Source organism: Mauremys reevesii, linkage group 2 (assembly GCF_016161935.1).
Source record: "Mauremys reevesii isolate NIE-2019 linkage group 2, ASM1616193v1, whole genome shotgun sequence".
Classification (NCBI taxonomy): domain Eukaryota; kingdom Metazoa; phylum Chordata; order Testudines; family Geoemydidae; genus Mauremys; species Mauremys reevesii.
Window position 1 is genome coordinate 83,985,402 of NC_052624.1, and position 25,117 is coordinate 84,010,518.

General features: G+C 43.1%; 1 protein-coding gene across 1 annotated transcript in view; it reads right to left on the reverse strand.

Annotated features, from left to right (window-relative positions):
- The window catches only part of SUSD5 (sushi domain containing 5), a 67,350-nt gene extending 47,259 nt beyond the window's left edge, over positions 1–20,091 (reverse strand). The window contains exons 1-2 of the mRNA XM_039526043.1: positions 19,998–20,091; positions 7,361–7,538 (exon numbers count right to left, since the gene is read on the reverse strand). Coding sequence (XP_039381977.1) covers positions 7,361–7,538; positions 19,998–20,091 — 272 coding nt within the window. The remainder of the gene's footprint in view (positions 1–7,360; positions 7,539–19,997) is intronic.
- Between the last annotated feature and the right edge of the window lie 5,026 nt (positions 20,092–25,117).

Sequence of the window (25,117 nt, forward strand, 5' to 3'; positions counted from 1 at the left end):
ATTGTAGAAGGAAGCCTGTGGAAGTGGGTTTAACCCTGAAACAAGATTATCTGTAGCCAAATAACGCCCATTTGATCTTGCAGTTTTTACTGGAGGAAGCTAGGGTTTAGCAATGGCTAGGTCTGAGACTCTAAGGGTATGTCTACACTGCAATTAAAAAGCCACAGCTGGCCTGTGCCATCTGACAGGGGCTTGCAGGGCTCGAGCTAAGGGGCTGTTTAATTGCAGTGTAGATGTTCGGGCTTGGGCTGCAGCCCTAGCTCTGGGACCCTCCCATCTTGCAGGATCCTAGAGCCTGGGCCCCAGCCCAAGCCCGATTGTCTACTCCATAATTAAACAGCCCCTTTGCCTGAGTCCCGCGAACATGAGTCAGCTGGCATGGGCCAGCCATGGGTTTTTAATTGCAGTGTAGACATACCCTAACATGAACAGGCATGAGCCTGTTGCAAGAGGAGGACTTCTGTGTGTAGGATGCCATGAATAGTTTTGATGATGTTGAAAGGCAGGTTATCAGATGGAGTACTACCTATTTGCCAGTTGTTCCTATTATGCTCTCATAGAATCATGGAATATCAGGGTTGGAAGGGACTTCAGGAGGTCATCTCGTCCAACCCCCTGTTCGCTCTTATATTGAGAAATACATTTCTTGACATCCAGGATAGCTCCATCCAAGATGGGGACAGAGTGATGATATCTGAATGGAGGCATCCTCATTTGCTAGTCAGAGGATGCAGCATGTACCATCTGCTGACTTGACCCTGACCTCAGAAATTGTGATGTCTGATCCTGTTCAAACTTTTGACAGGACACTCCTTGATCTGTCAGACGAGGAGCACCACATTGACTGTCCCGTTTCTCCCACAGACCACTCCAAAGTTGGGAAATTCAACCAGAAAGAAGTGTCAACAACCATGATCCCTTCACCATGGATTAAAAAATAAAATAAAAGAAGACTAAATTCCCTGGTGGTGGGGTGTGGGAGCAGAGCACCTGGGTGATGTGAATTTCCTGACAAACTGTGCCATCATGGTCAAAAAGAGCCATGTCCTCAGGGCTGGCTCCAGACCCCAGGGCTCCAAGCTTGTGCTTGGGGCGGCATTTTGCCGGGAGGGCGGCAGGCGGCTCTGGCAGACCTCCCGCAGGCATGACTGCGGAGGGTCCGCTGGTCCCGCAGCTCCAGTGGACCCCCCGCAGAAATGCCTGCGGAGGGTCTGCTGGAGCCGCGGGACCAGCGGACCCTCCGCAGGCACGTCTGCAAGAGGTCCCCCGGAGCCGCGGGACCGGCGATCGCCAGAGCGCCCCCCACGACGCTCCACCCTGCTTGGGGCAGCGGAATTCCTAGAGCCGCCCCTGCATGTCCTTTTTGATAGTGAAAGCCAGCAGGGAACACCTCAGTCCATTGCTGACCAACTTTGTAAAATCCTGCCTCAGGAGGGTCTTCTACTTCACACATTCTGCCCTCTTAACTGCCAGTTCAATAATCTATTCAAGGTGTTGTCCTATTCTTTACATCCCTGACGGGTCTAGGTCTGATCTGTCTCAGAGATCAGCACTGATTCTGTGTCACAGAGGATAACTCTGATCACAAAGGATACTGTGGCTGAGAGTGCTGGAGATGAAATTCAAGTGCTGGAGGCAGGGTGTTCTAGGGGAGGGACGACGAGCTGCAGTATTGCCTGCCAACGAAGATCCGGATGATCCCAAACCTTACTACTTTTAGGACACAATGTAAGACCTTCTGTATAGTCAAGTCTTCCAATAGTGGAGCTATAAAAATGGTTTAACCTCCTAGATAACAACAACCAACATGATTTGAGGGCAGAGTAAAAAGTCTAGGTCCTATTTTTGGAAATAAAATATTTTTATATATTTATTTTCTGCTTAGTGCTCCTTTGGGAAATACTTAGATTAGATATTGGCAGCCAGAGCAGAAAAGAAACAGCCTGAATGACTGATTTCATTTTAAATAAAAAAGGCACTGATTTGGTGACACATCCTTCTCTCCTTCTACCACACGCACACATACCGGAACACTACATCAAGCAATATTATATGGATCCTTTAATCTCTAAATCACTATTTCAAATTTAGCCCTGGTCAGTAGCGAGCAAAAGTTGTTACCATCTGATAGCAATGCTGCAGTCTGAGTGGGTGGTCACAGTCCAGTCCCTAGTAAATAGATGTCCACAACTGACTATGATATCATTGGTGGTAATTTCAGCAGACATGTGTAAAGGACTCAAAGCCCACAGATACCCTCTCACTCACAAAATTGGCTCTTTTTAGGACTGGGGCACATCAGTAGGGCAGCCTGGAAGAGCTTGCACTGTCATTGCCTTATTTTTACCTGTTATGTGGATAAATAGAGGACTTTTGGTTTTGAGAGAGATCAAGACGATGGCTTTTCAGGTTACTATCAGTTTAATTTTTGAAAATCCGTGAAGATTTGGAGTGGTGTTTGGTGGGTTCAAAGGAAAAGCTGCACAAACCTTTCTAAAATGAATTCTAAAATATTTAGCACCTTCTGGAGATAAGGTAGTATAAATTGTTATATTTTAGGCAGTGAAGTGGTGTAATTCTCATTTGTCAGCTTGGAATAAGTGCTAATAGCTATTTGCAACAAAATGACACTCTTGTGACATACTTGCCTGTCAGATAAATGACTCAATAAAACCAGTAAGTGAGCTGCCAGTGAATGAAAGGAAGAAAGAGGTGGAATGCTTTGTGAAGACATAATGGTCTTTTGAAACTACCGGTACTTTTTGAATTTAAACTTTAAATCTGAAAGCCCTATGTGAAGCCCAGCATGGTACAGTATGTTCTTTAGGTTTTCATTCCAGCCTCTTCTTTGTGTTTATTTTTAGGTTTCTGAAAGTTGGAAAATGAACATCCCACAGATTATTCTGTCTTCCTGGAATCTCTGATGATCCAGGGTGATGGGGGCTCACATACAGTATACTATAAAATAGCTATTATTTATAGTGAAAACCCTATAATCATTCTCAGTGTTCTGTACTGAAGTTCTCAGGGCAAATATACTCATTCCCAGCCCCTCTTCCCAGCTGCCTTTCATCCCCACCAGAGCTGTCATCTCCTTGCCTAATTTTCATTGTCTTCTTGAAGAGAATGAGACCCTTTCCACTGCACCTAGCCCTATGCAGGAGACCTCTGTTCTGTTCTTGGCTCTACCACTGACTAGCTGGGTGAGCTTGGATCTCTCTTTCCCCTTTTTTTTCAGCTCTTTGAGGTAGGGACTGTCTCTTACTATGTCTTTATACAGTGTCTAACACAGTGGGAGTCCCCACCAAGAGAGAGCCCCTCTCAAGTATAAAGCAGAGTAACGGTTTTAAGAATGACCATTTACTTCATTGGGACTTGCATTTTTTTTCTTTTCACTAATCCTTAAGGAATACATCTTAATTGTACTTTTCTATCATTGTTTGCCATATGACCCTAGTGTCCTATTTTCCCTCACAAAATAATAAGAATTACATGTATTCCATATGCTTCAATACACGCTTTTGTTGTTTTGGGGGTTCTTTGTATTCTTCTTAATATTTTACATAGTGAGACCAAGGTTTGGTGCCTATATTATTTAAAATCTAAACACGTGGCCCAATTTTTCAGAAGTGCTGAGGATCCAGCAGTTCCTAGTAATTTTAATGGGAGCTGCTGGTATTCAATCCTACAGAGCTATTGCATTCTGATGTGCTACAGCAGACTGCTGTTAATTATGAATAGTTTAGCATTCTTCATAATCACGGTACTCAGGGCAAATCCTCAACTGGTGTAAATTGTCATAGCACCATGGACTTCAATGAGCAGTTGAGATCGGCCCGTCAGCCTATTGTGGCTCAGAAATAGAGAATATTTTTGTTGTCTTGCACCTTAAAAAGCTGGCAGTGCTTAGAGAGGGAAGAATGGGGACCCTTCTTGTCTCACCCACTCCACTCACCCCACTTCCTCATTTAATTCTACTGAAAAGTTGTATAAAGGGACCTGTTTAATAATCCTGCCATGTACTTTGTAGGGATGAAAATAGTTTTCTTGGCTTTCAGGCCTGCAACCTATTTCAGGGACTGGGCTGGTAAGAGAAAAAAAGAAAAGTTTGAGTGAAGGAAGCTATCTTATTCCTTTTTTTTTTAACTAGATTTTTTTAAAATTCCAAAAGTACTTTAAAATTAGTTTTAAACACTTTCATTTGTACAAAAAAAATGCCAGAAATAATTGCTTTCATTTGAAGTTTTTTTCATTTATAGTAAAATTTTCTGCCCTTTAGAAAAAAATAATTGGAAATTGTATTTTATCATTAAAAAGTGCATGTAGCCCAATGCTATCTAAAATAACAAATAACAGTCACCAAAGCTAATAATTCCCTAAAGTTTAAGAACCTGGGAACAGTATTCTGTGGAAAAACATAACTTTGTCAACACTGGACACTGACAGTAAATGAGCTAATGTACTTTATTCAGGAGAATTTTGCAAATACCAATTGAAGGAAGCAGTCAAGTAGAGCAAGGTTAAAGAGGTGAGAAACCAGCTGAAGGCAGAGTTGTTCACAAGTTGGAAAGATGTTCTTGTGGTTAACTCTCAAAACTAGGAATCAGGTGACCTGGATTCTGTTCCTGGCTTTGCTATGGAATTGCTGTGTGTCTTTGACCAAGTCACTGTTTCTTTCCTATGTTGTTATAATGCACCGCTGGCCATAGTATCGTATCTACTGATATGTGCCACATGCAAAAATAAATGTGGCTATGTTTCTGTCCAGGAGGACAGAATTTTGCACTGCTCCATTTTCTTAAGTGGGATTATCATGTTAATGTTACTGTGCTTCAATTTCTGCATCTGTAAAATAGGGATAAGACCAACCTGTATCTTCTGGGGGAATTCTGCACCAAAACATTAAAAATTCTCTGCCAAAAAATTAAAAATCCTGTGCACAATATTTTAAAATACTGCATATTTCATCTGTCAAAATAATTATGCCAGTTTCAGTTATTTTGGTGATTTATTTCAAAATACCTGTCAGCAACTATGCCTGTAACAATACAGACAACAAAAAAGATTCAGGAAATATTTGTTGACAAATAGATTCCGTACTAGGCACATTAATACAGAACTTTGAGTAATAATTCATTTAAACTACAATACAGAAATATATTTCTTGCACCCCTCAGAAGCAGTGCAAAGGCTTAGGGGAGACAGGGTAATGGAGGAGCTGAGGGAGAGGGAAGTACCGTGATTGCTGGGAAAGAGCCTGGGTATGAACTTGGAAGTTGTTGGGTGTGGGTGAGAGAAGTTTGGATCAGGGTTTTTTTGGGCATGGAGGGATTGTTAGGGAGCCTCCACCATGTAAACCTTGGCTGCACACTAGCCCGTCTTATTCAGTCAGGCACATCAGCCCCTGTTCCCATGTGTCAATTTTAGTTATTTTTATATACAATAGAATTGTAGTAAAACACTCTAGATTAAACCAGACCTAGCTTAAAGTGTCCCAATCCATACATCATACAGGAAAATACTTTTTAGCTTGTTGTGAAGATGGTAAACACTCAAGGTCTAGCTTTCAGAAGTGCTGAGCACCTACAAACTCCTGTTGAAGTCCATGGGAACTGTGCGTGCTCAGGACCTCTGAAATTAAGGCCAGATGTTTACTATATGAGGGGAGGAAAGAATGGCTTTGTGATTAACGCACATGACTTGGAGCCAAAAAAATTTGGCCTTTGTTCCCATGTCACTAATGACTATCTATGTACCATTAAATAAGTCTCTATGTCTCAGTTTTCATAGCTATAAAATGAGGGTAACTATTCTTCCTTACCTCACATCATGTGTTGGGGAAGGTTCCTGAATGTTCGCAAAGGCTTTGAAGTGTTACTTACTGCTCTCTTGTTTCCCGAAGAAACATATCTGACAGTTAAGAACTCTATTTTATTCTTATCAGCTTGCCTGTCTCTGACATAATTATCCATTCTTTCCCCTTCTTCCATTTTTGTCTTTGTGGTTTTTTTCCTACATGGCTTTCCCATGTCTGGGACCAGCTCCCTGACCTGATCCACCAAGCATTCACCATTCTTCTGAGGGTCTCTCCCTAATACCCCTCCTTAATATTTATTATTTGTTTTGTTATTTTTATAGTGCCCAAAGGTGTACTAGGTTCCTCACAGAAACGAATAAAAAGACATGGTCCTGTCATAGGGAATTTACAGTTAGATATCATGTGACCAGTGAGGGTAACAAACAGGAGGGGATAGGATGATAAAGAACATTGCTTCAGCAATATGATCACACAGTAACTCTGTTTAGACACGAGCACCTAGAGACCTCAAGTGAGGTAATGGCCTTGTTGTGTTAGGCCGAATAATTTGGCACCCTTGCCCCAACAATTTTGCAATCTAGATAAATTACACCTATACATTTTAGTCCACTGACCAAAAATTGTGTAGTTCTTCCCAGTGCCCACAAGAAGTCCATCAATTATCAGTTATCTAAACCATTAAGGTGTGCTCCTGCCTAAACTGAGTCACCGTGTGATCATATAGCTGAAGCAATGTCCTTTTTCATCCAATCCCCTCCTGTTTGTTATCTGCACTCATCACGTCAGATCTAAGTAAGTTCCCTATGACAGAAACATGTCTTTCAATTTGTTTTTGTGAAGAACCTAGCACTCCTTTGGGCACTATAAAAATTAATAATAACTAATACATTTATGCTGCATGGCCCCATTGACTTCAATGGGCTCTGGATCAGACCCTGTGTTTATTTATTTTGTCCACAGAGTGCCCAACCCTGCACTATTGAAGTCAATGAGAGTTTTGCCATTGACTTCAGTGGCCACAGGATTGGGCCTGTAAGGTGTAAAGCTCATATCCTCTAAAGTATTTAGGTGCCTAACTTAACACTCAGAATGGGAGTTAAATTTGAGGATCTGGGCCTACATTCCTTTAGGGCTTGGTACACTGTTGGTATTCAACAAATAATAGTGAATGACAACAGCCAAGATTTGACACCTAGCTACTCAATATTTTCTGGATTTAAACAAGATATTGTGTGGGCCAGAGGTAATTTGGTTGAAACAACATATTTCTAAGATTAAAAGGAAGACAAATATATTTTAGAACTGTGTATTAGGTGATCTATGTACACTCACATCTCTGCAGCATCAGCTGCACATGACTGATTTTGTGAAAGGTAACAGCGTAGTTAGCTTATCTGAATGAAACACTTGAGACTTGGTTACATAAGGATTTCTTTGTGGCCAGTATTCCTCAGTAATAATATTAGCCAAAGGGGGAAAGCTTGTTTGAGAGCAATCATTCATGCTGGTTAGGGTGGATTTTGCTGTTTCCATTCTCCTTACCCAATGGTACCGTCGGCCAGCCAACCTCTGGTGCACACGGCAAAAGAACAGTCCACTACCGCCTGTCTCAATTCCTCTGCAGTGGCTAAGCGAGCGCCCAGGTCAGTACACAGTTTCTGAGCTGCAGTTAGGTCCAGATCCTGAGAGCTGTTTCTGGATTCAACTGTGAACAACTTCCCTGCAGCACCAAAGACAGACACACACAACAAGAAAATGTGTCACATCACAGTGTTGTATTAAATAAATACACAAATATATTGTGGATTGTGACAAACCTATCAACTGAAAAATTAAACTTATTTTCTTTTATGATCTCAGTTTAATTTTAACTGAGCTCCTTGATCTTGGGAGCTAGTAACTTAAGCCTAGATCTTCAAAGATATTTAAGTGCCTAATTTCTATTGAAATCAATGGGAATTGGGCATCCAAACACCTTTAAGGTTCTGGTCCTTGCTTCTGGCCTATACCACTAGTAAATTACTACTCCTGTATACAAGTGTGTGCATGCACACACACACACACACACACACACACACACACACACACACACACACACACACACACACACACACACACAGAGAGCTATGTGGTTTAGCTCCTTTGGTCAGTAATTAGAGAAGCGGGGCTAAGTTTCCATATATTTCTGAGCCGGGTGAGTGGCTCTCCTTACTCCTACATGCCTGGATCCAAAGTCTGTATAGCTCTTGGAGCGTAAATAGGGGTTCTTACTCCCTCATATGGGTGTATAGTCAGAGTCAGAATCTATCCCATAGGAACTGGTAATGCATGTCTTACACTTAATTTATAAAATCAATCAAATTTATAAAATAACAAATACCAGTTTAAAAAGCTATCAATGTAACTTGCTCTTCCATATCAGCAACAAAGTAATTCCCAGTTTCTACTAGACAAGGCAAGGCAAGGCTTCATATAATTTGCAATAACCTGGACCTAAATTCTGCTGCAAATCACCATGGTTTCCATATCATACTGGAGCTGCAGACTGGAAAAGATGCAGCACTTTCAAGTAAATTTTTAAAAAGTGGAAGGCTTTTATTTAATGAAATATGAAAGTGACTAATAGAATCAGCAGAGTATTCCTTATAATTTGATTTTGTTTTAAACTCAGTTTATTTTACCCTGACTTTAAATTTTCAATGCACTGCAGATTTTTGTTCTTACAACGCATTCCTGCATTGTGGACTTTATCAGGGTAGAAGCTGGAGGTTTTAGCAGTTGGGCAGAAGGCAGGTAGGGTTTTGCATCATGCCTAGGACATCACTGATTTGTAGAATAAGCATATTTGCTAGATGATTCAGCAAAAAATGATAAGTAGCAAAATAATTAACAATGTTGACATTTACATTTTCATAATTAGGTTTTGAAGTTAACACCCCATTGAGTTAACGCAAGTCTCAGAGCATTTGTGTTTGGATGTCTGCAGACCCAGGAAGACAGCAGTACATCAGATTACAACAGTTTATGTCAGGAAGGACTTCTTGTTTTCATAAGTAACATTTTATTTAAATAAAATCTTAGATTCTGCAACACAATTCGACAGCAATTGGGGCATTAGTAGCAAATTCCCTCATCCCAGATTACATGGGCCCTGACTAAACTAGCTCAGGAACCCTTCAGGCAATCCATCCTACATTGTATGTCAGGCGCATCACCTTCCTCAAGCACTTCTGGCTTTAGCAAACAGATAACCCTTGGATCTAACTAATCTTTGGCTCTAGCAGACTGCTGGAGGGAATAACTTCCAGAGATGTGGCCCCATGACTGACAACATCCTGCCATCAGCAGCAAAGATTTTAACCCCAGTAATTGACAATGAGATCAATCAAGAGGATCACAATGCCTGCAATGAGTTATGTTTCAGGTAACACACAGACCCCAATCAAAGATTAGGTCTCTGATGTGGTAGGCACTGTATATACACCTTGAATTCCCATCAGAAATGAGCTGGAGCCAGTGCAGAGCAGAGAAGGCAGCAAGCCTCTACATTTTCTACTACTGATACTTCTAAATACTTTTCAAAGGCAACAAATAGAGTGCATGGCAGTAATGTAGCCTGATGATCAGAAATATGCAGATGACTGTGTCAAGGTCTTCATCAGAGGAGATGTTGGCAGACCTGGGACCAACTATAGCCTGAAAAAAAGGTGCCACAACTGCCACCTAAAAATCTAGGCATGATAATGTATCCAGTGAGACCCCCAAAGGGAAGAAGAGCATGTTTTCACCACCACCATTTGGGATCTCTCCAACAGGGAATTTGTCTACATTACTAAGCCATCACACAGGTCAGCACAGTTGAAGGGCTCTGTTCAGGACTGAGGTGCACCAGCAAAGTTGTCTGGGGCAACCATATGCAGCATCTGACTTGAGCAGTAAATGTTAGTCCTTCACCTTAATAAGCACTACTTTCATCCACAAACATTTTAATTACATGAATGTAAGATTAAACTAAGTTGGTAAGTGATCAAGCTCCATCAAAATGTAATCTGAGGCAGTGCAGTTCATTAATTTTTTTACCAGCAGTCCATATCAATTGCAGCTTTGCAGGATTGCACCAAAGCTTGTTTCCTTTTCCAGCCAACCAAGACTGAGACCTAAGGGACAACTTTCCTTATAGTGTTCAAGTAATTATGGCAAATCAAGCACTGCTCTTCAATGAGGTTTTATTGAAAATTCAGAAAATTCTGACAACCTATTTAGTTTTTGTTTGTTTGTTTGTTTTTAAATATAGTACAGTCCTACCTGTCTGAAAGGTTTTGTGGATGTCCAAAATATTTGGCTAAATAGATTTTAGGGGAACATGAGACTGATCCATTGTGTTGGGGAAAGTTATTAGGAAGTTTTGGTTAGATGGGGTACAAATAAACAAGACTGACCTGGATACCAGATTGACCTATATACTTTTTCTAAAGTTTTCAAGAACATTATGGCTATCTGCCTAGTTTGTAACATGTGGTCTCAGTTTTATTTGTTTTCTCATTTAAAATAAAATAAAACAAATAAGCTTTAATCCTCTGGTATTTGACTTGCAAGACAGTTGGCATTTCCAGTGTGTCTACATCATTCTCAGTAGTGTCACATTAGAGCAGTGTTTTGGGGAATGAAAGGAAAAATATACTAGTACACCTACTTGGTAAGTTCCCTTATATAAATCAAAACTACAATACTGTTTTTGAATTCCACATCTTATAATGGTGTTACAGAAGTTTTTGGGGCTATTAACGTATAATTTTATTTATAGGTGGGCATTCTTGGGAGCCTCATCATTTGATAACTGAAATGAGTAATCAGAATTGTAAAATTAGCTTTTGGTCAAATTCAGCCCTCTTGTACAAAGTTGAAGCTCGTAAATCAGTGCATGTTTTGTGCACATACCCCAAGACAGTATTTGGCCTGGAAACATTTCTAATGGAGGGCTTGCAAAATACATATGAATAGAATTTCAAGTACATCTTCGCCTATTGAAATTGCAAGTTCTTTGAGGCATGGCCTGCCTTTTTGTTATGTGTTTATACAGTACCTAGCACCATGGGGCTCTGGCCACTGGGCACTAGAGTAATAATAACACATAATTAATAAAATTTTTATTTTCAGGTTGCTGGCTGAAAAGGCTTATCTACACTGGGGATTTTTACACCAGTGTAGTAACTGCTTATGAGCCCTTCACTTTTATCAGGGGCAAATTCATAAGCACACAAAATGTAAATGAGGAAAATATTAATGATCTGGGGGCACGTATACTGACATTAGGGCTGAGAGCTTAACATATTGTGATAGAAGTACTAGATAGATGGAGTTAATCCTTTTGAATTGATAACCTCAGGAGGTTCCCAGGTTCAGTCTGCTTTAGATAGCCTCCTGGAGATACAACAAAAAATGCATAGCCCATGGGCTGGGGAGGCAAAGGTGGCTTTATGCCATGGCCCTGGCATCAGTTAGCCAGCCACCGGGCGTTCTGTGCACTCAGAGCAGCTCAGAACTCCTCTTAACGCTTTGGTGCTATTCCCCCCGTCTCTCTTACCCCTAACATGCTTCCTCACACCTGATCTCTGTCCCACCATGCTCCCACACCAGGGCTGGCCAGGGGGACTAGTGTGGAGACAGAATCCCTCCCTAAATTTTGCATGCTTATTTTTAGCCTGTTCAAACTAGTCATGCCTCTTTGGCCTAGAAATTGATCTGGAATTCTTGTGAGACTTTCTCAAGAGATTTCATACACTTCTTGGTTCTGGCAAGTTCAGAAATACTGTGAGATTAGTCTTTCTTGCAGTATTTTGGTATTTCTTCTTCAGGTTCCAGCTGAAACCAGGAAGAGTAGAGACATAAACCAACCTTTTTCTAACCTCAGAAAGCTCATTTCAAGTTTTGGGAAAAAAACTGGGTCTCTTCTTCCAATCACTAATCAATAGTAATGGGCTCAATGCTCTCGTACTCAGGCAAGATTACTTCTTGAAGCCAATAGGAGTCTAGCCTTAGTAAACAGTGCAAGACATTAATATTTAATGACATTCCATTTACAGGCAATGTTTTTCTATAGTAAGAGCAGCCAGTTAGATATAGTTGGGAGCATTTTATAAGAAGTGTTATGTCCAGGACCTTTAGAATTTCACAGCTATCCTGATAGCAGGTATTGTTGGAGTCTGTGATGTATGTCTCTCTTTGTATATGTAAAACATAACAAATTCCACTGTAGATGATGTTGATTTCTGCTGCAGATTTTTTGTTTTCTCTGTCCTAATGCATAAGACAACACAGTTCACAAAAACACTAGTGTATGTATCAAAATTATTAAGTGTTTTAAATGGCCTTTGTTTTTGACAATTGTACTGTAGTGTTCTTGATGCTTGTGTAAGCAGGGGAATGGTTCCGCTATTGCGGGGAACTTTCCTGGCTTCTGCGCTACCCCGGTGAAGTGGGCTAGCGAAAGGATCTGAGTCTTCACTCCCACTTCCTTTACCCAGAGGCCTCCCTGCCCTTGAGGACTCCCCTTCCACTCTCCTGTCTGGCAGAGTTCTCGTAGCCCCAACAAGGCTGGGCCCAGAATTCCTGGGGGGGCTCGACCCCCAACTCTGCTGTTGTCCCCTAGGACAGGGGCTAGGGTGTCCCCACTCCAGGGTACCCTCTCTGCACTGGGCACCTCCCTGACCCACTGATTATTCCATACAATTTAAAGCAAATACAAGTTGTTTACTTAACAATTAATTTAAAGAAAAGAATAAGAAAAAATGGGAAAAGTTAAAGGAAAACACATCACCCTGCTCTGTGGCAGGGAACATTACAAACAATGTCTCTGGACATCAAGGCACTTTGCAGCCTGTTCCTTGTAGGTCCCAGGCCTCCTTCGCAGGCCCTGGCTGTGCTGCAGGTATGCTGCGGGTTAGACACTTGCAATGGTGGTGGCCACACACCTCCGGGCTTTGGGTGGTGGGACCCTTCTTCCCAGTGCCAGCCCCCCATCAGGTTAAGATCCCCCTCCCAGCCTGGCCTGCAAGGACGCTTGGCTGGGGGTGTCTTTCTGCGCTGGGCCCTTTGCCCAAGTCCCCCCTTGGCTGGCCCCAGTTGCTCACCACACCTGGCTCTATGGCTGCAGCTCTGCTCCCAGCACAGGATCTACTCTCCCTGGGCTGTGTCTCTGGCTCTGTGGCTGCAGCTCTGGCCCCTCTGGATCTGGCACAGCTCTGCTCTTCAGCTCAGCTTGGGCCCCTGCTCTCTCCTTAGCTCGGCCCCACTCTGTCTGACCCAGGCAATTCCAGCTCACACGGAAGAGGGGACCCACCCTGGCCTTCTGTCTCCGTGATTAGCCTGCCCACCCTGTCAATCAGGCTGACCTAGAGCATTGGCCTCTCACCATTGTTCCTGGGGACTGTCAGTCTCAGGTTCCCGATTTTCCATCGACCCCTCCCCTTTTAGTGCTGGGAGCTAGCAAACCAAAACACCCCCACTGAATGTTAGTAAGGGGGCAACAGTCCCCTTACACTTGATTAATTTGCTGCAGTTTGCATCTTATAAAGCAAAGGTCAGTGAGTGGTTTTCACAATCACTGCATTGCTTTTTTAGCCTCTAAATGTACTGATATTATTACACTATTCTGTTTTTAGCTTTTGATCTGTTGGAAAAAGAAAAGCTTTGCCAGAAGCTGGGACTGGATGACAGGGGATGGAGGATCGCTCAAAATTGCCCTGTTCATTCCCTCTGAAGCATTTGGCACTGGCCACTATCAGAAAACAGGATACTGGGCTAGATGGACCATTGTTCTGATCTAGTATGGCCATTCTTATGTATGTTCTTATGAAAGTTATTATTTATTATTTGATTAGCATGAACAATATATTTAACACCCTGTAACACGCAAAAGTAAAGATAGTTTCTGCCCCAAATAGTTTACAGTAAAAAAATACATTCTGATATATAGAAGTCAAGATGCCTTAGAGTATCCAGAGATATATTGATTTTAAGGCCAGAAGAGACCATTATGATCATCTAATCTGTCCTCCTGTGTAGGGCATGGCTGCACTTGCACATGTAGAGCGCTTCGTAGAGCAGAGTAGAAAAAGCGCTGTAGTCTGTCCACACTGACAGCTGACAGTGCACTGGCGTGGCCACATTATCAGCTCTTGCAACGACCACAGAGAGCAGTACATTGTGGTAGCTATCCCAGCAGAGTGTGACAGGGAGTGTGTTGTGTGTATGTGTGGGGAGAGAGAGTGGGTTTTGGGGGGGCTGAGAGCATGTCAGCATGCTGTCTTGTAAGTTCAGACAGCAGCAGACCTCCTCCTTCCCGCCCCCGCCTCTCTCTCTCACACACAGCATTCCACAGTAGTAGTTGTTTTGTCTCGGGGCAGATAAGCGGCCGGCTGTCAAACGGAGCTTTCAAAGGGCATATCCAAAACAATGACAAGAGTGGCCACTTGACTTAAGAGGATTATGGGACCTTTCCGGAGGCTGATCAGAGCTCAGTAATGCAACATCTCTTTCACACTGACGCTGGGGCGCTCCCCCAGCGGGGGCGCATCAAACATTATTCTACTCGGTGAGGTGGATTACCAGGAGTGCTCTAGCCGCGGAGTCAGAGCGCTCTACGTGCCTTGCCAGTGTAGACGGGGAGTGAGCTAGTGCGCCCGGGGCTCCTTTAATGCGCTGTAACTCACAAGTGTAGCCAAGCCCTTAGATTTCACATTGTGACTCCTGTCCAGACCAGTAATTTGTGGCTGAACTAGAATATGTCAGCTAGAAAGACATCCAGTCTTGTTTCAAAGACTCCAAGAAATGGAGAATTTACACCTTATTACTTAGTAATATGTTTCAATGGTCCTTACATGCACTGTACCTTATTTCCATTTGAAATTTGCTGACTTTAACTTCTAGCCACTGAACCTTTTTATGCCTTTGTCTGATAGATTAAAGAGCTCTCTACTTCCAGACATCTTCTCCCTCTGCCAGTGATTATAGACGTAATCAAATTTCCCTTACCTTCTCTTTGGTGAGCTAAATAGATTGAGCTCCTTTGGGTATGACTTAAGGCCAGAACAGACTTTACATTCCTAACATTTCTAAGATAAAAAGCAAACCAAAAATAAAACTTCATCAACAATAAAAAATCCTGTTTCTTTGACCAACACTTTTCAGGCTTTCTTTATGCATTAGAGAAAAGCAAAGCAAGAAAAGCCATAAACTTAGCTTTCCAAAAATTGTTTGCAGCTCATTTTTATAGGGGGGTCCCAACCATGGAGCAGTTCCATTGAACAATAATACAGCCCCTTTCCTGCTTAATCTCCAAAAACCAGTAGGCCAATGGTATGGATTCCTCCAATCCCACCCCCAGTCTGTGCACATCCAAAACAGACCTACTGACTCCCCCAAAATGCCCACCTAGTCTGCTGACCCCAGGACCTGATGCCAGCAGGTTGGTCCCCTGAAGTTATATAATCTGATGAGTCACATCAAACCAGAGGTGGTGACCATTTGGAAATGAGAAGAGGTACATTTTGTGGGGGTCATTATTCCATTTTGTAGTGAGAGAGCAATTTTATTGCTGTTTCTATGGCTATAGAGTGCAATGGCCTTGGCTGTAATAGCAAGGGTGGAGCGTTCAATTACAGACAGCAAGATTTTTGCAATTATCAGCTGTGCTTGTTCATGAATGGAGAGTTTATTCCTGTAAGGATCTAAAAGGAATGATTGCTTCTTATTTAATTGAAACTGCTTTAAATATTGCGTAATCGGAGAAACAGCAAAGTGGGAGACAAACTCTGCACTTCTTACTCAGGTAAATTCGGTTTTACCTTCTGTTTTACCATAGTAAGGGCTGAATTTTTACTTATTTATTGATGCAGCTGACAAATTTATTTTCCACGCTGTGTAAATGGAAACCTGAATTGCTTGCACCTGCTGCTCATGCACAAATTCCTGGAAATAATAAAACAAAAATAGAATCATAGAGTTTGAGACCAGAAGAGACCACCAAATCATCTAGAATAGGATAAAGAAAAATTCCCATTCATTCTCTTGGGTTTGATTTACACCCCTAACATAAAGAATCAGTATAATATATATATTTTTTATTTTACACTTTTTTTAAATTATTTTCCCTTCCATCTAAATAGATAAAAGCAACAGGAACCAAGTGCTCAGGAGGAAACTGGGAGCTGCCTTTGTCACAGCTTTCTTAATCCATTTTCAGTACAGGAAGTTGCTTCTTTTCCCTTATTCTTTTAAATGTATCAGTTTTCCATCTGCCCATTAGTTCCTCTGACTTTTTTGTTTACTGATAGTTCCATAAGAAGAAACCTCACATTTGAAATAGTGGGGGTGTAGCCTGCACTCTGTGTGCGTGTGTGTGAGAACATTAATGGCAGTTTTGTAAGCACATATTGAGACGAGAATACTCTCGATTGTATTTGAGAAATGAACCAAAACCCCAGATTTGAGTACCACAACAGCCTAATTTTAGAAACATTAGATATGGTTTGAGGTCAGAATTTTGTAGCTCAGGCCAGTGTCTAATTGTGTCTAACTTTATGGATTCAGAATTCCTGGAATTTCTTCCACTTGCAATCTATGTACTGACCCAATTAGTAGAGCAGGCAAAATGTTTTGCATGTAACACAAAACCTAAAAAATAAAATTACTTCTTGCTGGAGCAATTTTGCAAGCTTTTGCCAAAAGTAAACTACTGGTGTTCACTTCAATATTATATTAATTGTACTGATTAATTACTGTCACACTGTTACATTTTGTTCATCTGACCAAATGTTCTATAGAAAACTACTGTTGGTATATATGGACATTTTGGCAGCTGTGAAAAAGGTAAAACAGAGAGTAAAAGTTTAAATTCTTTTACAGGGCCTGATTCATTTAACCCAGTGTAAATGCAAACTCCAGTTACTCCACATTTACACTGGTATAGCTGAGGCCAGTCATGACCATAATGAAATAGCTAAAATCTCCATCTTTACAAGGATGAGGGTTAGAGTTTATTTTGATGTGCAGGTAGTTGTACTAAATTAAGCTATCCATGTAAATCCTTGTGACTCTACATTCCCTCCATGTACAAATCTGGAATCTACATGTGATTGTCATGGATGAACAGCCTTAGGGCTTAGTTCTCTACTTACCCTTGTTTTATTCTATAGTAACTCCACTGACTCTAATGGAGTTAAAATACTCCTGATTTACACCAGTGTAAATTAAAGGAGAAACAGGGTCTTAGGGAAGCTTCTCTCTGACTGACCTCAGTCCAGGTGCCATTAGCAGACACATTTAGGCTATGTCTACAGTACGCAGCTTTTAGCAACAGGGCTGTGTCACTACAGCCTTGTCGCTAAAAGGCACACACAGTGTAGCAGCTGTTTGTCACTCTTCTGCCAACAAAGAGCTGTTCACACTGGGTGCTTGTCATCAGCAAAACTTTTTGTCTTTCTGGGGGTGGGAAGGCGGGGGGGTTAACACCTCTGAAAGACAAAAGTTTTGTTGTTCAGTTGCCAGTGTAGACATAGCCTTAACTTATAAAAGTCACATAGCAATTCTAAACTATATTTTATTTTAGCTTCTACCTACATCTTCATGGATTCTAGCTACGACACGTCCATGTGTGTTGTGGCAAACTATTAGTCAAAAGAGATCAAATAATCCTTGAGGCTTTACACCTCCACCAGGTTTGTATGATCTCTAGTTATATTGTCTACACTATGTCATTATTTGCATGTCAGAGAATAAAGTCAGAGTCTCCCTTAGGGAAATATATTGTAACCAGTTTCTGAGGTTTGCCTATATAGAGGCCAGGCTTGGTTTCATGAGGTTTTTACAGGTATACTCTAAATCCCCTCAGGAGTTTGCAAAACATTGTTATTTTTTGTTAAAAGTAACAAATATATATATATTATCCAGATCGTTCCTTGTCATTTCACCACTAACATCTCCAGACCTTACAGAGCAGAAATTGTCTGTAAAATTAAATTTTCATCTATAATTTTCACAAATGAGAAGATGGTTTCCTGTTCAGGCCAGTTCAGAATCTATTATGAAAGGAAATATTGTTCCTGGTTTATACTCTCAGATCTGTTTAAACCTGGCAATTCTATATAGTGACATAACTTCATATAAAGTGATTTCTCAGCATTACAGGAGTTGGCTTAAATCACGATATAAAGAAAACACATTGAATAGCTTGGTAATAATGAACCAACAAGTTTTCCAGAATGTCGTTTAGAAGAAGTTAAATAAAAATCAGAGAGGTAGCCGTGTTAGTCTGGTTCTGTAAAAGCAGCAAAGAATCCTGTGGCACCTCATAGACTAACTGACGTTTTGCAGCATGAGCTTTCGTGGGTGAATACCCACTTCGTCGGATGCAAGACGAAGTGGGTATTCACCCATGAAAGCTCATGCTGCAAAACGTCTGTTAGTCTATAAGGTGCCACAGGATTCTTTGCTGCTTAAATAAAAATGGAGACTATTTACCATTTTATAATAATGCTTTGCACTTATATTGTACTTTACGTCTTCTTTCCTGTAATTCTTAATTATTTTACCATATCTATGTATATTTCATGTGTAAGATGAATGTGACAAACTATTGAATGCCCATTAAAATATGTTATGAACTCCCTTAAGTAAGCCTTTAAAAATGGTCACTGAAATACTGTTCAACAACATTTTTTCCTCTCTGTGTAAAAGCTCCAAAGCTTGTTTCTCTCTCACCAGCAAAAGTTGGTCCAATACAAGATATTATCTCACCCACCTTTTCTCTTGGCTATCTCAGAGGAGGTCGGTTTAGGATGGAACCAGAAGCCAGTCATTCCAGACACGCAGTAAGGTCTCTGGGATAGCTACCACTGATACTTAAGGAAAAGCTTTCCTAACCAAGCAAAATAATTATTCCTTTCTCTGTGTCCCTGTTTCCAAATATAGTGAAGTATTTTTTTCTCCCCACAAAGCAGTTTTGCTATATGAGGATCCTTCACTAAAACTGGAATTGCAGTTTTGCAAGTTGCAGGGCTTCCAAGGATGTGACCTTTCCTTCTTCTTCCTTCTTAACTTAATTTCATTGTCACCAAATTCATGACAGCGAATTCTGCTGCATAAACCTTTATTATACACAGCATGCAATAAACATACACATGCAAGGAAAGTTTGTCTCCGTTTTCTCTTCCGTCTCTTATTTCAATTATTAAATGAAAATCAAAGACAAAAAACTGAGATGAAATATTCTCGGAGCAAAATGAAAACATTTTTGTTATTCAATAATGTTTGTCTTACCATCCTCTGTAATCACATAGCAAACATCAATGGAATGAGGTTAGTGTACTTAAAAAAATGAAATCAGGCATAACTCTGTCTACCCGGATTGTGAGCATGAAGAAACAAGCGTGGCCATTCAGCACTACTCTCTCCCAGGAAAACAGACTGTTGTTTTTTAAATAAATCATGTTCTTGTTAAGGCAGTTTGATCACCATTAATTAAGGTGAAATCGTTAAAACTGTACAGGCTTCTAGGAAGGAAAAGCATACAGTTCATTCAAATTATTGTCAAAGAGCAAAAAGGATCATTTCATGGTAGCTAGTAGCTGGTGCTTTCAGCCGAATTCATGTTCCATTGGAATTACCTCGCAGTGAAATGAAGAAATTTACGCTCATGCAGTAACGTTGGCAAATGTCTTGAGCGTGTGTAGTACCGGCGAGAAGATGTTACAGGAAAAAGTCTTTGACTTTTGTCTTCCTGTTTTTCAGGTACCTGATGCTTAAAAACCAGAGGGACCTGTACTGAGGAGATGTCAGGTTCGGTATTTGGGGAGACATTACTGATTGTGGGAGAAGCTCTCTAAAATTTAACTAATTCTTCTTCTTACCCTGCCTTTTTATTATTATTTCCCCGGACAAGTTCCCAGTCACATATTTTTGTTCTAATAACATAATCTCAGCCTTATGAGATCTTAATTCTTTTCTCTGTTTAACCCCAGGATATTTATAGAGTTTGAAAAAACTCCGAATCAGGCGTTCCTTAACCCGGAATGGGGCGTATATTTAAGTTTATTTATTTTTTAATTTTTGTTTTTTGCAATAACAACATACAAATCTGATTCCACTAATAATAACTCAGCCCGAACTGCATTGAACTCACCATCAGCCTCAACAGAGACGATCTGGAGAAGAAAACAGACAGACCCCATGTACTGGACAAAGGTGAGTGTGAATCTCTTAGAGCCTGGAGCCATTGCCATGCTATTAAGTCGTCAGCCGCAGGAGGTTGGCTATAAAGGGGTTTTATTTCCTCTGAGCCTCAGGCGCAGGATCGCTGGTGGTGATGATTTCAACGAGCACTTTCCCTCGGCAGGATCTTGCGTCTTGGGCTTGCACTAACGGAGGGAGGGATGGAAAAAGAAAGAGAGAAAGAAAGAGGAATCCTTCGCTTGGCTGCTACAGTGAGAGAATAGAGGGAGAGGAAAATGTCCAGCCAGCTGGGTTTGGGGAGCGGTTTTATCTGGCCCAATTCTGCAGGGCAGTGCACATGGAGAACCGGTGTTAAAAGTCACATTGCGCTGTCAGTAAATATCTAATGGGTCAGAGTGGAAGAAATGTAAAAGCCCAGAGGGAGATTGAAAGGGGGAAGCTGCAAGCATCAAGCAGGCGAAACCCCTGCCTGAAAAGGGGGAGTTAGATAGCGGGTGGTGCTGCGAGTGGTGAGTTCACGGAGGGGGCTTTCATCTCTGGAGATCTGGGTTCAAATGTATGGAGATTGTGTGGTCTGCACCACATACTCATCGCCACGTTGTTTGGCAGTCTCAGCCCAGGCGAGGTCCAGATCCGGGATAGCAAGGGGTGCTGTCGTCAGGGCTGAGTGCATGGGCTGAGCGGTGTGGATTCCCAGGGCTGGACTAGCAGGAGGGATGCTGCAGGTCAGGCTGAGGTGAACTGACTAAATTGTGTGGGAACCCAGGACGGAAAGGGCAGAGCAGAGCGGCTAGTGCAGGCCAGGAGCCAGGTGCATTGGCTGAGCGGTGTGGAATCCCAGGGCTGGAGAGGAGGCTGGGGCCGAGGGCTGCAGATCAAGATAAGTACATCAGCCCGCTCTGCAGGGCCCAGACTAACGGGCTAGGGCCGCTCAGGAATGAAGTCCACTGACAGAGCTTTGTGTGGGAAGATTGCAGCTTCTGTCAGCACTCTGTGTCCCTTACTGTCGGCACTCCTCGGTCCCTGTTCTCCCGCACCCTAACACGTACCCGAATAAGACTAAAAGGAAGGAATGGATGCAGACCGAAAGGGACTGACAGTTGTACCAAGAGCCATTTCGTGAAATACATAAACGGCACATAGTTTGTGTTGCTGTTGGAACTGAGCAGAGCTCAGAAATGTTGTTTTTCATATTCTTGTTTGGGGATGGGTTTTTTCCGGCTTCTTAAGATCCCCCGCCCCTCTCCCCGGACATATGAGGTTGGGCAGGAACGCGCCAGCCTGCTGGAGAAAGGCAGAGCCATCGAGAGAGCAGACTGCAAACGGAGGCTGCCGCTGCCTTCCCTCTGCACCCTCCCCCAGTGTAGTAAATGAAAGGGCGCTGATACCTAGCTGCAGTGCAGACTACGTTGCTACTGTGTTGAACCTTCAGAAAGTTATTTTCACAGTCTAGTAGAAATGGCTCAAGCTCAAGAGTCTCTCTGTGTGATCTCCAAGGGAGACTTCGGTGCTGGATGCCCTCAGCATTCTCTCTCTCTCTGGTGTGTGTGAATTTAATCCTTGCAAAGGGTTTTAGATTGACAGCTTTGAAGTCTTCTGGTTATGCACAGAAAACACATAGAAGGGGGTTTCTCTACATCGCCCTGCCAATCTGTCTCAAACCTAACCTGGAAGGACAACCACCACTAGGGGTTAGAAGTTAGGTCAGTTTCCTGCCCATTCAGTCCTTGGCCTAATGTCATTATCTGATTACATTATTTATTATTGCAAATGTGTGCTAAATACAACAGATATTAATGTACAACATGATAGCAAGGGGAAAATAACCTTTTGGAGTTCTTTGGATTTATTCATTTGATTCTTTTACTAATGATGTAGCTACTGAAATAAAACAAACCTGATATTTGCTATTTGTTAACCCTCTAAAGGAGCCTATATTTTGCTAGTCTTATTCATGCAAAAATATATATATATATATATCTCCTATTGGCCCCAAAATACATGCATAACTACGGTGTGCAGGATTTGACCATCTGTCTGAAGACAGAACACCAACGTTTAGGTATAAACTATTTAAATTATTTCATAGGAGTGTCTGTGTGTGTGTGTGTGTATATATATATATGTCTTCTAAAGGACTAGTTTCTCAGCCTGGAATTTTTAAAAAATGCGTTAGAAAGTATTAAATTTTATATCCGCATGAGATTATAATTAAATGGTATCCTGTACATTTTTAATTTAAAAATCTTTAGGTCCTTAACAAACATTCTGTTAAACGATTAAAATCTTTTTGTGCCAAAGGAGAGCAAGCACGTCAGTCTGGGGGCAGGTAAAAAGATAAGGGAGTAGCCAATAGTTCACCAAAGTTAACAACAAAAATAAGACTTTTTAAAGAAAGGGCCACACATCTGCTTTGACTCTCCATTGCCTTGCACTTTGTGTAGTCCTTTACACATGTGCAAAGTGGGCATAAAATTCTGCTAGACCAGAATAGTTGCGTTTTACACCCACTTCACACTCACCTTTGCATATGTGTAAATGAATGCACAAGGTGCAAGTCAGTAGAGAATCAGTACGCATATATGTACATGTGGGTCCCTGACCTGAAAAGCAGCAGTAACGATCTCCAGCAGCAGCAGTTACAGCAGGCCTGCACAACTCGTAAAGTGGCGAGGGCCACATTCTTCCAAAGCAGAGGCGGCTATATGTTTTTTGCCGCCCCAAGCATGGCAGTCAGGCGGCCTTCAGTGGCGTTTCTGCGGGATGTCTGCCCTGGTCACGCGGATTCGGTGGCGGTTCTGCAGGAGGTCCGCTGGTCGTGCACCTTTGGCATACCCGCCGCCGAATTACTGCCGAAACCGCGGGACCGGCGGACCTCCCGCAGAAATGCCGCTGAAGGCTCCCTGACTGCCGCCCTCACAGCGACTGGCAGGCTGCCCCCCGTGGCTTGCCGCCCCAGGCACGCTCTTGCTGCACTGGTGCCTGGAGCCGCCCCTGCTCCAAAGAAAACAGCTGAAGGCTGAAACCCCCCACCCCTCTCCGAAACACCCCCCCCAGCTCCACAGTCCCACCAAAACACACACCTCCACCCCAGCGCCACCTGGCCCCGTGGAAATGACACCCCCTCCCAGCACCGCCTGCCCAATGGAAACAAACCCTCCTTCCCCAGCACCACCCCGCGGAAACAGCGGTATTGAACCTTGGTAATATGTTATAGCGGGCCCCTAAGGTAGTATAATTAAGATAAAAGAAAAATGTCTTTTGGCTAGAAGTAGAATAAGATCTTCCCCCCACTTTGTAATCCGTTGCCCTGTTGAATGAATGAGGTGTGAATGTGGAAGGCAGGCACCTCCAGACAGCTGCAACCCTTGGAGAGGGGATGGGAGCCAGACCAAGGACAATCAAACTTGTTAAGTGGGCTGACTAGAGAAGAGCACGGGGGTTAGAAGCAAGCACCTTCCTTTGGGAACACCCTCTTTGCAGCATTGGGACAACCCCCAGACCAGAGAAAAGCAGCAAAAAGGACCAATTTTTACGAGAGAAGATCAGTAGAACAGGTCAGCCTCCAACTCTCCGCTCACCTCCTCACCCCACCCCAGGTATAAAGCCCCCCCACCCCTGCTCGCCCAGCTCATCATCCCCCCACCCCTCCGGCTCACCTACTCACCCCCTGCCGCCCGCTCACCTCCTCAGCCCCCCTCCCCTGCCACCACCACACCTGCCCCCCCGCCACTGCCTGCCCCTTCACCTCCTCAGCTGCCCACCCCCCGTCTCACCTACTCACCCCCTGCCGCCTGCTCGCCTTCTCATCCCCCCAACCCTCCAGGCTCACCTGCTCACCCCCTGCCGCCTGGTCGCCTCCTCAGCCCCCCTCCCCCACCACTGCCACACCTGCCCCCGCCACTGCCCGTCTGCTCGCTTTCTCAGCCGCCGGCTCACCTACCCGCCCCACTGCCCACCCCTCGCCTCCTCAGCTCCCCACCCCTGGCTTGCCTACTGACCCCGCCACCCGCTCGCCTCCTCAGCCCCACCCCTGGCCTGCCTACTCACCCCCGCCGCCCGCTCACCTCCTCAGCCCCGCCTCCTGCCACCAGCTCACTGCCCAGCCCACCCACCACTGCCCGCCCGCTCACCTCCTCAGCCACTAGCCCCTGCCACTGCCTGCCTGCTCGCCTCCTCAGCCCCCCCCCGGCTCGCCAACTCATCCCCCGCCACTGCCCACCTGCTCGCCTCCTCAGCTCCCCCCAGCCGGCTGTTGGCTTGCCCCACCCTGCTGCTTGCCTACTCTCCCCCTGTGGGCCACACAGTGAGTCCACGCGGGCCACATGCGGCCCATGGGCCGTATGTTATGCAGGCCTGAGTTACAGCATACTGCCCTCTCGTTAGCTTTAACCAGCCAGGAAAGACATGAATCCATGACACAAGTGGTCAGTCTTGTCCACCAAGTAGCATCATCAGGTTCTGAGAGATATCAACCTCTATGTGGAAGACAACACATATCTGAAGCAGTTTGCTGGAAGCTGTTATAGGAGCCCATAGGGTTATAAAGCTTCTGGTAGTTTTATACTAATTTAAAAATCAGTCAGTGTAATGATATGGGGAAAGATATTGCATCTAAGTAATTTAAACCAGTTAGGTTTAAATCCCCAGACTGGATAATGAAGAAATGTATGAACAACACAAAGACTAGCATAGCATGGGTAGATGGCAATGCCTAGAAGACCTAGACTTTCCTCATGATATTATGCTATTGAATGACACCCCAAAAAAGCTACAGATACCTTGGCAAAAACAGCAGACCAAGTAGGGCTCAAAATCAGTTATGCCAAAACAAACATCCTTGAACCTAGACGTCAAGCAGTAACATCATGTTAGAAGGCAAAAACATCAAGAAGGTTGAAACAGTGCATTTACTTGGCCAGCACTGTATTAGTGAATGGAGACCTCAATAAAGAAGTGACATCAAGAATAGGAAAGGCTTCCACAGCATCCACTAAACTCAACAACATACGGAAATGAAAGATACACAGTACCAAAAAAACCCACAGATTTTTCAACTGGAATGTAATC